Below are 12,500 nucleotides of genomic sequence, written 5' to 3' on the forward strand. Positions count from 1 at the left end.
AATGTTTTGTCTTTTCTTGTGTAACATGTTGACGTGGAACAGAAGAATCTCTTCTTCTGAATCACCTCTTCTCCTCCTCCTCCTCCTCCTCCTCCTCCTCCTCCTCCTCCTCCTCCTCCTCCTCCTCCTCATGTTTCTGACGGACATCTTGACTTTCTTACGAATAACTTTTATAAAGTCTGGTTTTCTGCCTCCTCAGCAGATCCGAAGACTTCAGTAATAATTAATATTCATCGTGTTTCTTTCATCCCGTCTGCTTTATTTAAAGCCTCCAGCTTCATGTGTGTGTGTCGCTCCCCATTATTCAGTAATCGACCCTCCAGACGAGGCTTTCCTCCCTCTAATGAAATGGCATTTACCCCCCCCCCCCCCCCCCCCCGACCTTTCCCCGCTCTGGATGTCCAATTAAGAGGTTGATTAGGAGGCGGATTGGTCGGAGTCGTGAGGAGACGCAGTGACTCTGATTACTGTTGTGTTGCTGCTTGTTTCATTTCCTTGAGAAGAAGCGGCCGAAAAACTGAAGGAAGGAAAAGTCATTTTTAAAAGTTCTCTTCATCCAAAGCTGATGGAAGCACATAGTGGTGCATTCATTGAGAACTACTTTAAGAAACTGCTCAGTGCTGCTGTATCCGCTCACATCACGTCACCATGAACACTGAGAGGTTGAGGTCGTAGACCAGCGGTGTGCTGCAGTGTGCGACCTCTTGTCATGAACAATGAAAGTAAACTGTTACAAAATGACTACAGGCACGGCCATCGGCGAGTGTCTCGAACCGCAGAACACGACGGCTCGGGTCTAGAACATGTTGCGTTAAAACCTGCCATGAGCGATGATGTCATACTTGTTAAACTTGCGTCTTTAATTTCTCCGTCTTCACCTCCTTTCTGTCCTCTGTTTCTCAAACCGTCGGCAGTCGGGCTCATTAACAGCCCGGGACCCCCACTGACTCTGGCATCCCCAGGACATCCCCTTCTGGTCTCTCTCCTTCTGGTCTCTCCCCTTCTGGTCTCTCCCCTTCTGGTCTCTCCCCTTCTGGTCTCTCTCCTTCTGGTCTCTCCCCTTCTGGTCTCTCCCCTTCTGGTCTCTCTCCTTCTGGTCTCTCCCCTTCTGGTCTCTCCCCTTCTGGTCTCTCCCCTTCTGGTCTCTCCCCTTCTGGTCTCTCTCCTTCTGGTCTCTCTCCTTCTGGTCTCTCCCCTTCTGGTCTCTCCCCTTCTGGTCTCTCTCCTTCTGGTCTCTCTCCTTCTGGTCTCTCCCCTTCTGGTCTCTCCCCTTCTGGTCTCTCTCCTTCTGGTCTCTCCCCTTCTGGTCTCTCCCCTTCTGGTCTCTCTCCTTCTGGTCTCTCTCCTTCTGGTCTCTCCCCTTCTGGTCTCTCCCCTTCTGGTCTCTCCCCTTCTGGTCTCTCCCCTTCTGGTCTCTCCCCTTCTGGTCTCTCCCCTTCTGGTCTCTCTCCTTCTGGTCTCTCCCCTTCTGGTCTCTCCCCTTCTGGTCTCTCCCCTTCTGGTCTCTTTCCTTCTGGTCTCTCTCCTTCTGGTCTCTCCCCTTCTGGTCTCTCCCCTTCTGGTCTCTCCCCTTCTGGTCTCTTTCCTTCTGGTCTCTCTCCTTCTGGTCTCTCCCTGCACATCCCTGTCTCTCTATTTAAACACACTCGTCACTTTTAACATTCATACACTTCACTTGGTTTACGGTCCTGTAATCTGTTTTTCTGTGCACTTTATTCCATATCCTATATTACATATCTTATTGTACATTTCAAATATGTTTCTATTTCCTGCACTGTGCTGACTGTTGTTGATAGTTCAATGTTATTTGACAGTTAAGTGTTATTTGATAGTTAAGTGTTATTTGATAGTTCAATGTTATTTGACAGTTAAGTGTTATTTGATAGTTAAGTGTTATTTGATAGTTAAGTGTTATTTGACAGTTAAGTGTTATTTGACAGTTAAGTGTTATTTGATAGTTAAGTGTTATTTGACAGTTAAGTGTTATTTGACAGTTAAGTGTTATTTGACAGTTAAGTGTTATTTGACAGTTAAGTGTTATTTGACAGTTAAGTGTTATTCGATAGTTAAGTGTTATTTGATAGTTAAGTGTTATTTGATAGTTAAATGTTATTTGATAGTTAAGTGTTATTTGACAGTTAAGTGTTATTCGATAGTTAAGTGTTATTCGACAGTTAAGTGTTATTCGATAGTTAAGTGTTATTTGATAGTTAAGTGTTATTCGATAGTTAAGTGTTATTCGACAGTTAAGTGTTATTCGATAGTTAAGTGTTATTTGATAGTTAAGTGTTATTTGATAGTTAAATGTTATTTGATAGTTAAGTGTTATTTGATAGTTAAATGTTATTCGATAGTTAAGTGTTATTTGATAGTTAAATGTTATTTGATAGTTAAGTGTTATTTGATAGTTAAATGTTATTCGATAGTTAAGTGTTATTTGATAGTTAAGTGTTATTTGATAGTTAAATGTTATTTGATAGTTAAGTGTTATTTGATAGTTAAATGTTATTTGATAGTTAAATGTTATTCGATAGTTAAGTGTTATTCGATAGTTAAGTGTTATTCGATAGTTAAGTGTTATTCGATAGTTAAGTGTTATTCGACAGTTAAGTGTTATTCGATAGTTAAGTGTTATTTGATAGTTAAATGTTATTCGATAGTTAAGTGTTATTTGATAGTTAAATGTTATTCGATAGTTAAGTGTTATTCGATAGTTAAGTGTTATTCGATAGTTAAGTGTTATTTGATAGTTAAGTGTTATTTGACAGTTAAGTGTTATTCGATAGTTAAGTGTTATTCGACAGTTAAGTGTTATTCGATAGTTAAATGTTATTGTTTATTGTTGAATGTTATGCACCTTCCGCCAGGACAAATTCCTTGCAGGTGAAAACTTGCTTGGCAATAAACGGTTCTGATTCTGATTCTGATTTCAGTGAGGAAATGCCTTCAGGCCGTTCGCTTCATTCTGCCAAAGGAAGCTGCCATGAAGGTTAGTGGAACTTCTGCTAGATCCTAAACACGACCGCAAGACACCAGATCACATGGAGAGACATCGTTAGACGCGTCAACGCTCCACGATTATGTAATCTATGATTATGTATAAACGATGAGCTGAGCATTTAACTCTTTAAATCCCCAGAATCCTCTAGTGGGATTTTAAAAAGCTTGTTTTCTTTACACAATCGCCAGAAGCTGTGAAAACCCTCATTACCGTCAGGTTTTAATCTTTCCGACGGTCCTTGAACACATCGTGTGTTCAACAAACGCTTCTGTCAGAAAAAAGCAACAAAAATGACGCTTAAAATTGTGATATTTACTCAAAAATAAACCTTTTTATTTCACCAGATCCTGTAAAAAACATTCAGGGCTCTTCAGTGCACATGAAAAGCCAGAGTTTGTAGGTTCATGTCATTAAAGCTGTTATTCTGCAGGCGATGGTGTTCATTTGATTGTGAGAAACCTGAATCTTGATCGTGATAAACTGATCGTTATGGATCAATGAGCCCTGAACCTATTGCATAATAACATGTTGTAACCGCCATGCCGAGCCGTTGCCTTGTCATTGTGCGACACATGTGTAACGTGGTTGTTATAATGTTGTTATAACACGTTGTCGCGCAGGTTCTGGTGAAGTGGTACAACATCTACAACGCCCCCGGAGGTCCCAGCGCCCACGCAGAGTGGAACCTCTTCGTCACCTGCTTCATGACGCTGATGGGCTACAACACCGAGCGCCTGGCCTGGACGCGCAGCGTGAGTCGGCCGCGGGAAAAGTGTTGTTTAAAAGAACCGCTGAACTTTGAACTCACGTCGCTGCTCTTCTTTGTACAGCTGCACTTTGAAGTGCCGCTCTCTCCGGTGATTGCAGCGAAGAAGGCTCGTCCCTCTGACGGAGGGTCTGAAGAGGTTTGTGACACAATGAGCATCCATCAAAGTACCAGATCTGACTGGCAGACCTGCAACCTGACACTTGATTTCATCCTCCTGTTTGTTGTGATTTCACTCTTTATTATCTCAACTACTATATGTGTATGTATGTATATGTATATGTTCTGTATTTGATGTGCTGAACACACACTCCTGTGTGTCCTCCGTCCCTGCAGGACCTGGACTACTTGTTGGGGTCTCATTACCACCGACAGATGAACTCTCAGCCCGTCTGCTCCAGCAGCCCTCTCCCCTCAGAGACCCCCACAGGCCAGTCCTCCGTAAGTCTCTCTGGCTGGATTCACTGAGCTTCTCGTGCGTGTTGTCTGGTTTTGTGTCTTTGTTTGACTCGGTCAGTGATATATGTCAGAATAGAATACGTTCGTGTTGCTTCTGGTCTTCTTCATCTTGTTGTGTGTGCACATGATGAAGGAACCTGTTCAGGGACACTGTAAGCTGCTCAAAGGAACCTGGTCCCTGGGGAAGTGCTCTCTGAGAGTCCCGAGTAAGCTTTTCACTCTTAAGCGCGCCGCGCAAACACGAGCAACGATGAGCTGGAGGAACCTTTTCACTTCTTTTAAATGTCGTCCCGGGATTAAAACCACCAGGAGCCTCTATACATCACTACATTCCTTCTCCTCCTCCTCCTCCTCCTCCTCCTCCTCCTCCTCCTCCTCCTCCTCTCCCTCTGAAGATGGACAGTGCGGCTCCTCTCTTCCCTCACATCCCGGCTCTGTTCTACGTCCTCCACCTGCTCTATCAGGAGCTGCAGCTGGACGAGCTGCAGAGAGCCAGAGCCTCGTCGCTGGTCTGTCTGCTGCAGCAGCTGGCCAGGTAACAGCCACCTGTGTGTGTGTGTGTGTGTGTGTGTGTGTGTGTTTGTGTGTGTGTGTGTGTGTGTGTGTGTGTGTGTGTGTGTGTGTGTGTGTGTGTGTGTGTGTGTGTGTGTGTGTGTGTGTGTGTGTGTGTGTGTGTGTGTGTGTGTGTGTGTGTGTGTGTGTGTGTGTGTGTGTGTGTGTGCGTGCGTGCGTGCGTGCGTGTGTGTGCGCGTGCGTGCGTGCGTGTGTGTTATAGTTGTTATTGCCTTGCTTTTGCTGCTTTATATATGTAGGAGTAAAGTAACGCTGACAATTAACAGGAAACACCACAACTGTTGCTTTAACGGTAAAAACATTATATATATATATATATATATATACATATATATATATATATATATATATATGTATATATATGTGTATATATATATACATATATATACATATATATGTATGTATACATGTATGTGTACACGTACGTACGTACGTACGTACGCACGTACGTACGTACGTGTACACATACATACATGTATACATATATATGTATACATGTATGTATGTGTACACGTACGTACGCACGTACGTACGTACGTACGTACGTACGTGTACACACGCACACACACACACAGCTGAAATGTGTGTGAGATGGATGAAGAACTATTGATCATGTGATGTCATGACTCACGTCTGTTAATTACTCAGACGTGAGTTTTAATTAGTGATCAGAAACGAGTTAAATGTCACAGAGGAGACGTTTCAGGCCCAGCTCTTAAAGGGACAGTGCTGATGTTTAGAAGTGGAGATGGATACATAGATATCTACATATATCTGTTTGTAGATATAGATATATGTCGACGTCTCCCTCCAGAACTACCAAAGTACAGCCAGTAGATAACTCCAGGCCTGATCCGTACTCCGGGTTTCACTCCTTCAGAAGCAGGTTTTTGGGGGAATCCCTCGCGCTGTACTGAGAATATCTTCACCTCTTTACCTCGCTGACCGACTCTCTCTCGTCAAATCCACCAGACTCTACCGTACTCATTTCTGTTTGATTTTACCAAATTATTTTACAAAATTGTAATTTTTAAAATGAATTGAATGTAATTAGTTTCTTCGTGTGTTTCTATGGACCGTCTCTCTGAGCTTGCTGTTCTTGTTCTTATTGGCTCACTTTTGCTGTTTTTTCTGTCAAAGCACTTTGTAAACTCAGTTTTTAAAGGTGCTATCGATAAGGTTATTATTATTACGCCTCACATAAATACTCATATTTCATGAAGCTGTCTTTGTGTGCAGAGACCTCCAGCTGGACGAGTATGTGGATCTGTACTGGAGAGACTACCCGGCATTGATCCGTGGCTTCACTGAGAGCTGCGTCATAGACCAGAGTGAGTCTGATGTCACGTCTCAGGTCAGGGACTGGACGTGACGAGGAAGGCCCCCTCGTGTCGGGGGGTCTTCACCTCTGACCCCGTTAGTGTTAGCTCTATGCTGCTGTGATCCTCTACATCAGGCTGTCAAACTCATCTTCTCTGGGCCACATCAGCATCACGGTCCCTCACAGGGCCGGTTGTAACTGTAAGACTGTAACTAACTTCTCCTAACATGTTGTTCAATAACTCTCTCTGCATTTGATTATTGTTTATTCAAGTGTAAACATATTGTACATGCAGTTATATCAATGAAAAATGATATTTAAACACATTTCTGTTGTTATAACATAAATCATTTTAATTGAGGGTTCAGAAACCCACATGACTCTATCAAAGATCAAACTATTAAAGAAAATAACAGACAAATATCAAACACAAGTTCTGACATTAACGTTGTTCAAAGCTGTTTGTTCACCTCTCTGCATCACTAATGTTCCTCCCTGTCGTCGTCCTGTGCATGCAGCTACATCCAAGAGCTGCTCACTGAGAGTCAGGTCTGATGAACATGATAGATGATGTATCCGTGTTGTCTGTGCTTCATCAACAGTTCATTAGAAACACAAGTACCTGCTCGTCTCTCAGCTGCTGTGTTGTTAGATTGCTGCTCGTTCATCAACTCGTCTGCGATGGCGTTTCTTCACAAACTGACATTTGTAAAAGTCTGTATCTGGTCGTAGCTCTGCTCACATACCTTCAGCATGCACTGGGCTGTAGCTGTGTCAATATATTCTGCTGTGATTGCAGTCTGCCTTTTAGTTCTTGGACAGTTTGATGTTTTTCTTGGAGGCTAAATTTAGCTCCGTGTTTGGTGTCAAAATGCCGACATCGTGAATTGTGTCCTTCATCACCGACACGCCTCATAACACAGAAGACAGACCCGTTGTTCTCCTTGAAGCACAAACATGTCTTCACTTTCACATCTTTCATTACATTTTCTTCCCTCTGCATCAATGTTTCTCTTCGTGGACATTTTGGGATTATTTGTGGATCTTTTTCAATCGTTGGAAAACCTCTTTACGGGCTGTTGCCTCTCCTGTCCACCTGTTGTGATCGTTTTAATGTCGGTACACAGACAACATGCTATCTCATCATTTCGACCATGGGGATACTTTTATTATCAAGTCTAACTTTTAATTATTTTTCCAAAAAAAAATAAAAAATCTTTTTTTAATTAAATATTTTTTTGCTGGCGGATTCGCGGGCCACATAAAATGACGTGGAGGGCCGAATTCGGCCCGCGGGCCTTGAGTTTGACACATGTGCTGTACATGGTCCTCTGTGGGACTAGTGGAGGATTATCTTATCATTGTAGCTTTATGTCCTCACTGTTAACTCATTTGTTGGCTCCTTGTCTCCTCAGCTCTGATTGGTCAGATGCAGCGGCCGTCCTTCCTGAGGGCGGAGCCTCCCTGTGTGCTCAGCTGGCTCAGCGGCTGCCTGAGAGGAGAGGAGAGCCCGCCTTTCCCCTGCCTGCCCGGCATCTGTACGAGGACCAGGCTGCTGGTTCTGGTACCAACTGAAGTCTTAATGTTTCTCTGATCACCTCCTGTAACGTGTGGAGATCAGACACAGCGTGCCGAGTGGAACAGAACAGAGCACTGGACTGACATCTGGACTCTTTGAGTCTCTGGGTCTTTTGTTTCTCTTGATTTGATAGTTCAGAGACGGACAGAATAGAAAGGTAGAAACAAGCGGTTCCATGCTTTGTGTCATCAGTAGAAAGACGACATTTAGTGTTGTTGGTTTACGGACTTCAGAGCGTTAAATGATTTGTGGGTCGGTGGTCTGGATCCTTGTAGACCAGCTGCTAAGATCAAACAAAGAGATCTGAGTCTGTGACTTTGGATCATCAACGATCTGTTCATGAGTATCGGTGGTAAAAACACGTGATCTCAAAGTTATAGTTGCTCCCTTTCTTCTTCTGTGCTGATCCGGGACTTTCCTGCTCCGTTGCTCCTCCAGATGAGGTTCGTGAAGAGCGGTTTAAAGGTCCGCGCTGACGTTCTGTTCTGGACTTAGACGAGCGTCTGTCTCTTTAAAACGTTGATCCTTCAGATCGGAGGCGGTGAGGCTGAAGAGTTCAGCTCTGATTGAGACGCAGGCGACCATTTATATCTGCAGCACGTCGGATTATTTCTCTGAACATAAAGAACAATTATACCGTGTGTGTGTGTGTGTGTGTGTGTGTGTGTGTGTGTGTGTGTGTGTGTGTGTGTGTGTGTGTGTGTGTGTGTGTGTGTGTGTGTGTGTGTGTGTGTGTGTGTGTGTGTGTGTGTGTGTGTGTGTGTGTGTGTGGGGTTTCTCTGGAGGATGATGGAGGTGATGACGACTGTACTTGTGGACAGAGAGTACAGCTCAGAGTGTAAACAGGCTGAATGCATGACATGTTGGGTTGATGAGACCCTTCACATTAAATCACAACATAGTTCACCTTTATGTGCATGTGAAATAAACAAATGCGCGTCTATGAATATATATAAATGAAGATGTGTCTAAATGTTCTGCAGCTGTAGACGTCTTGTCTCCCAGATAGAACGAGGAGTGAAGCTGATGGTCTGTGTCTGTTTGTTCCTCAGAGTTTTGCTCTCTACATCGTCGGAGATGAAAACGCAACTTCAACATCGGTATCAAAGTACCTGGTGAAGCTCTCTGCAGGTGTGTGTGTGTGTGTGTGTGTGTGTCACCTGATTTCCTCCATTTGTTTTGCTCTTTTCTACTCAAACACGTGCTCATTGACTTTGTGGGCGGATATTTATTTTTCTTTTTTTTTTTCCGAAACCAAATGAAACAAAAGTGGTCCCACACAGATGAAGTGCTTCACTCATCGGGGACAACATGTCATTTAACCGGAGTTAAAGTGCTTTTATTCATTTTTTACTGACAAACGTTAGCGACCAATCAGTGAAGGTTTGAGAGTTCTTTACAAACTGGAAGGTTTTACTGCAGGAGGACATGAGAGGAGGAGGATCTGAGTCTCTCTCTCTCTCTCTCTCTCTCTCTCTCTCTCTCTCTCTCTCTGTATCTCTCTCTCTCTCTCTCTCGCTCTCTCTCTCTCTCTCTCTCTCTCTCTCTCTCTCTCTCTCTCTCTCTCTCTCTCTCTCTCTCTCTCTCTCTCTCTCTCTCTCTCTCTCTCAGGTCAGAAGTACAGCACCAGTGAACTGCACTACAGAAGGTAATTTACAGTTGATCTTCGTCTGTTGTACAGAATACAAACATTCAATCCACTGAAAGTTAAACATTCAACATTAAAACAATGAACCAACATCACCACAATGTGAAGAGGTTACAGTGTTGACGTTACAGCAAAGAGATATGAAGTTAGCATGCTAACCAGCTAGCCCCGACCCGTCCTGTCTGTCAGTACCACTTAGAACCTGGAGAGGCGATAGTGAGTATCGCTCCGTCGCTGCGTTTGTCGGGGCGTCGCTGCGTTTGTCGGCGCGTCGCTGCGTTTGTCGGGGCGTCGCTGCGTTTGTCGGCGCGTCGCTGCGTTTGTCGGCGCGTCGCTGCGTTTGTTGGCGCGTCGCTGCGTTTGTCGGGGCGTCGCTGCGTTTGTCGGGGCGTCGCTGCGTTTGTCGGCGCGTCGCTGCGTTTGTCGGGGCGTCGCTGCGTTTGTCGGCGCGTCGCTGCGTTTGTCGGCGCGTCGCTGCGTTTGTCGGCGCGTCGCTGCGTTTGTCGGGGCGTCGCTGCGTTTGTCGGGGCGTCGCTGCGTTTGTCGGCGCGTCGCTGCGTTTGTCGGCGCGTCGCTGCGTTTGTCGGCGCGTCGCTGCGTTTGTCGGGGCGTCGCTGCGTTTGTCGGGGCGTCGCTGCGTTTGTCGGCGCGTCGCTGCGTTTGTCGGGGCGTCGCTGCGTTTGTCGGGGCGTCGCTGCGTTTGTCGGCGCGTCGCTGCGTTTGTCGGCGCGTCGCTGCGTTTGTCGGGGCGTCGCTGCGTTTGTCGGGGCGTCGCTGCGTTTGTCGGGGCGTCGCTGCGTTTGTCGGCGCGTCGCTGCGTTTGTCGGGGCGTCGCTGCGTTTGTCGGGGCGTCGCTGCGTTTGTCGGCGCGTCGCTGCGTTTGTCGGGGCGTCGCTGCGTTTGTCGGCGCGTCGCTGCGTTTGTCGGGGCGTCGCTGCGTTTGTCGGCGCGTCGCTGCGTTTCTCGGCGCGTTGCTGCGTTTCTCGGTCCGTTGCTGCGTTTCTCGGTCCGTTGCTGCGTTTCTCGGCGCGTTGCTGCGTTTTTCGGCGCGTTGCTGCGTTTCTCGGCGCGTTGCTGCGTTTCTCGGCGCGTTGCTGCGTTTCTCGGCGCGTTGCTGCGTTTTTCGGCGCGTTGCTGCGTTTCTCGGCGCGTTGCTGCGTTTCTCTGAGCGTTGCTGCGTTTCTTGGCCAGTTGCTGCGTTTCTCGGCGCGTTGCTGCGTTTTTCGGCCCGTTGTTGCGTTTCTCGGCCCGTTGCTGCGTTTCTCGGCCCGTTGCTGCGTTTCTCGGCCCGTTGCTGCGTTTCTCGGCCCGTTGCGGCGTTTCTCGGCGTGTTGCTGTAAATGCTCACTTTGATGACTGATGTCTGGCTGTCATATTCCATGTTTATTCCATTTGTCTCTCACTAGATTCTGTCGTTAATTCGTTGTAGCTGAATGTTCGTGTTTCTCGTAGACAGAGCAGTGTGAAGGTGAAGTTTTCCTGTGAGACTCTGGCTGAGCAGCTGGTGGTCTGGCTCACCTCAGAAGGTGAGACAGCTTCACACCAATTCAAAACGCACACATTCAGACCAGGACCTGGAGTCTGGAGTGTTTGTAGACATCTTGTTCATAACCTTCCTTCTCTGGTCTAGGGTTCACCCTGAAGGACCTGGAGTCGGTCCCTTTTGGCGTGGCTCTGCCCATCAGAGAGGCCATCTACCGCTGCCGCGAGCAGCCGTGTTCCGATTGGTCGGAGGAGGTCTGTCTGCTGATTGGGCGACAGGATCTGACCAAACAAGCCCACAAGATGACCCTGGCCAAGAGCAAAGCCGTGAGTTTTCTATCCAGAGTTACATCAGAAAAATAATCCGACATAAATAAATACAAATTGAGTAGCTGCTATTCTCCCCCTAAAATGAAAAGACATTCGTCTGAAATAAATCTCAAAAAAGCAGTGAGGTTGTTGAGATAAAACTGTGTGTGTGTGTGTGTGTGTGTGTGTGTGTGTGTGTGTGTGTGTGTGTGTGTGTGTGTGTGTGTGTGTGTGTGTGTGTGTGTGTGTGTGTGTGTGTGTGTGTGTGTGTGTGTGTGTGTGTGTGTGTGCGCGCAGTCTGTTGGTTCAGGTCTGTCCTTGGAGCCTCCGGTGGCCACAGAGGCAGACGAGGAGGAAGACGGGATGTCGGACATCATTCAGGAGGTAACGCACACACAGTAAACAGGATCACTCTGAACCTTTTCTATCAGATCTTGTTGATGTTTGTGTTGTCACGTGACGTGTGGTCCTCTGCAGGTCACAGGACTGATCTGGAGTCAGGATCTCAGGGTCCAGGAGGTCCGGAGGCTCCTGCAGAGCTCCAGGCCGGTCCGGGTCAGTGTTGTCCAGCTACCGGAGGTTTCTGACCACGAGTACATAGAGGAGAAGGAGAACAAGTGAGTGGTCATTCTCCTGAGATTATCATCTTTACGACGGTCCTTGAACACATCATGTGTTCCATCAGAAAAAGCAGTCGAAACGAAGCTTAACATAGTGATATTTAATCAAAACAACAGAGGGAGAGGGAGGGAGGGAGGAGGAGGAGGAGGAGGAGAGAGGCTGAAACATGTGAATAGTTCAATATATATAACATATGGAGCCTCCATTTATATATATATGTATCTATATGTATCTATTATGTATGTATTACATCATACTCATGTCTCCAGACTGCTGCAGCTGTGTCAGAGGACCATGGCTCTCCCGGTGGGCCGAGGCCTCTTCACACTCTTCTCCTATCAGCCGGTACCGACCGAACCGTTACCCGTCCCCAAACTCAACCTGACCGGTGAGGAGGACACGTGTGTGTGTGTGTGTGTGTGTGTGTGTGTGTGTGTGTGTGTGTGTGTGTGTGTGTGTGTGTGTGTGTGTGTGTGTGTGTGTGTGTGTGTGTGTGTGTGTGTGTGTGTGTGTGTGTGTGTGTGTGTGTGTGTGTGTGTGTGTGTGTGTGTGTGTATACGATTTGTTTAAACGATTTAGAAAATGATCTTCACTTAGTTTTCTAATGTTCTTTTTTCTTTGTTTAGTGATAAATATGGATTTTAACGTGTGAAACATATAATTATTTAGAGATAATCTGCAGATATTTAATGGTTTTGTTTTGTTCTGTGTTCTGTAAATGTTTCCTGATCCAGGCCGCGC

The 12,500-nt window shown here is 46.1% G+C and overlaps 1 protein-coding gene across 1 annotated transcript in view; it reads left to right on the forward strand.

The window, feature by feature from the left end:
- Positions 1-12,500, forward strand: part of anapc1 (anaphase promoting complex subunit 1) — a 38,346-nt gene that overhangs the window by 9,087 nt on the left and 16,759 nt on the right. The window contains 15 exon segments of the mRNA XM_079280685.1: positions 2,934-2,989; positions 3,622-3,753; positions 3,832-3,906; positions 4,104-4,208; positions 4,622-4,761; positions 6,039-6,130; positions 7,536-7,684; positions 8,752-8,830; positions 9,311-9,347; positions 10,800-10,873; positions 10,978-11,156; positions 11,436-11,522; positions 11,616-11,755; positions 12,029-12,147; positions 12,494-12,500. The exon segment at positions 12,494-12,500 is cut by the window's right edge and continues 124 nt beyond it. Of these exon segments, the coding sequence (XP_079136811.1) occupies positions 2,934-2,989; positions 3,622-3,753; positions 3,832-3,906; positions 4,104-4,208; positions 4,622-4,761; positions 6,039-6,130; positions 7,536-7,684; positions 8,752-8,830; positions 9,311-9,347; positions 10,800-10,873; positions 10,978-11,156; positions 11,436-11,522; positions 11,616-11,755; positions 12,029-12,147; positions 12,494-12,500 (1,471 nt within the window).

This window comes from Melanostigma gelatinosum (assembly GCF_949748355.1).
Source record: "Melanostigma gelatinosum genome assembly, chromosome: 12".
NCBI lineage: Eukaryota > Metazoa > Chordata > Actinopteri > Perciformes > Zoarcidae > Melanostigma > Melanostigma gelatinosum.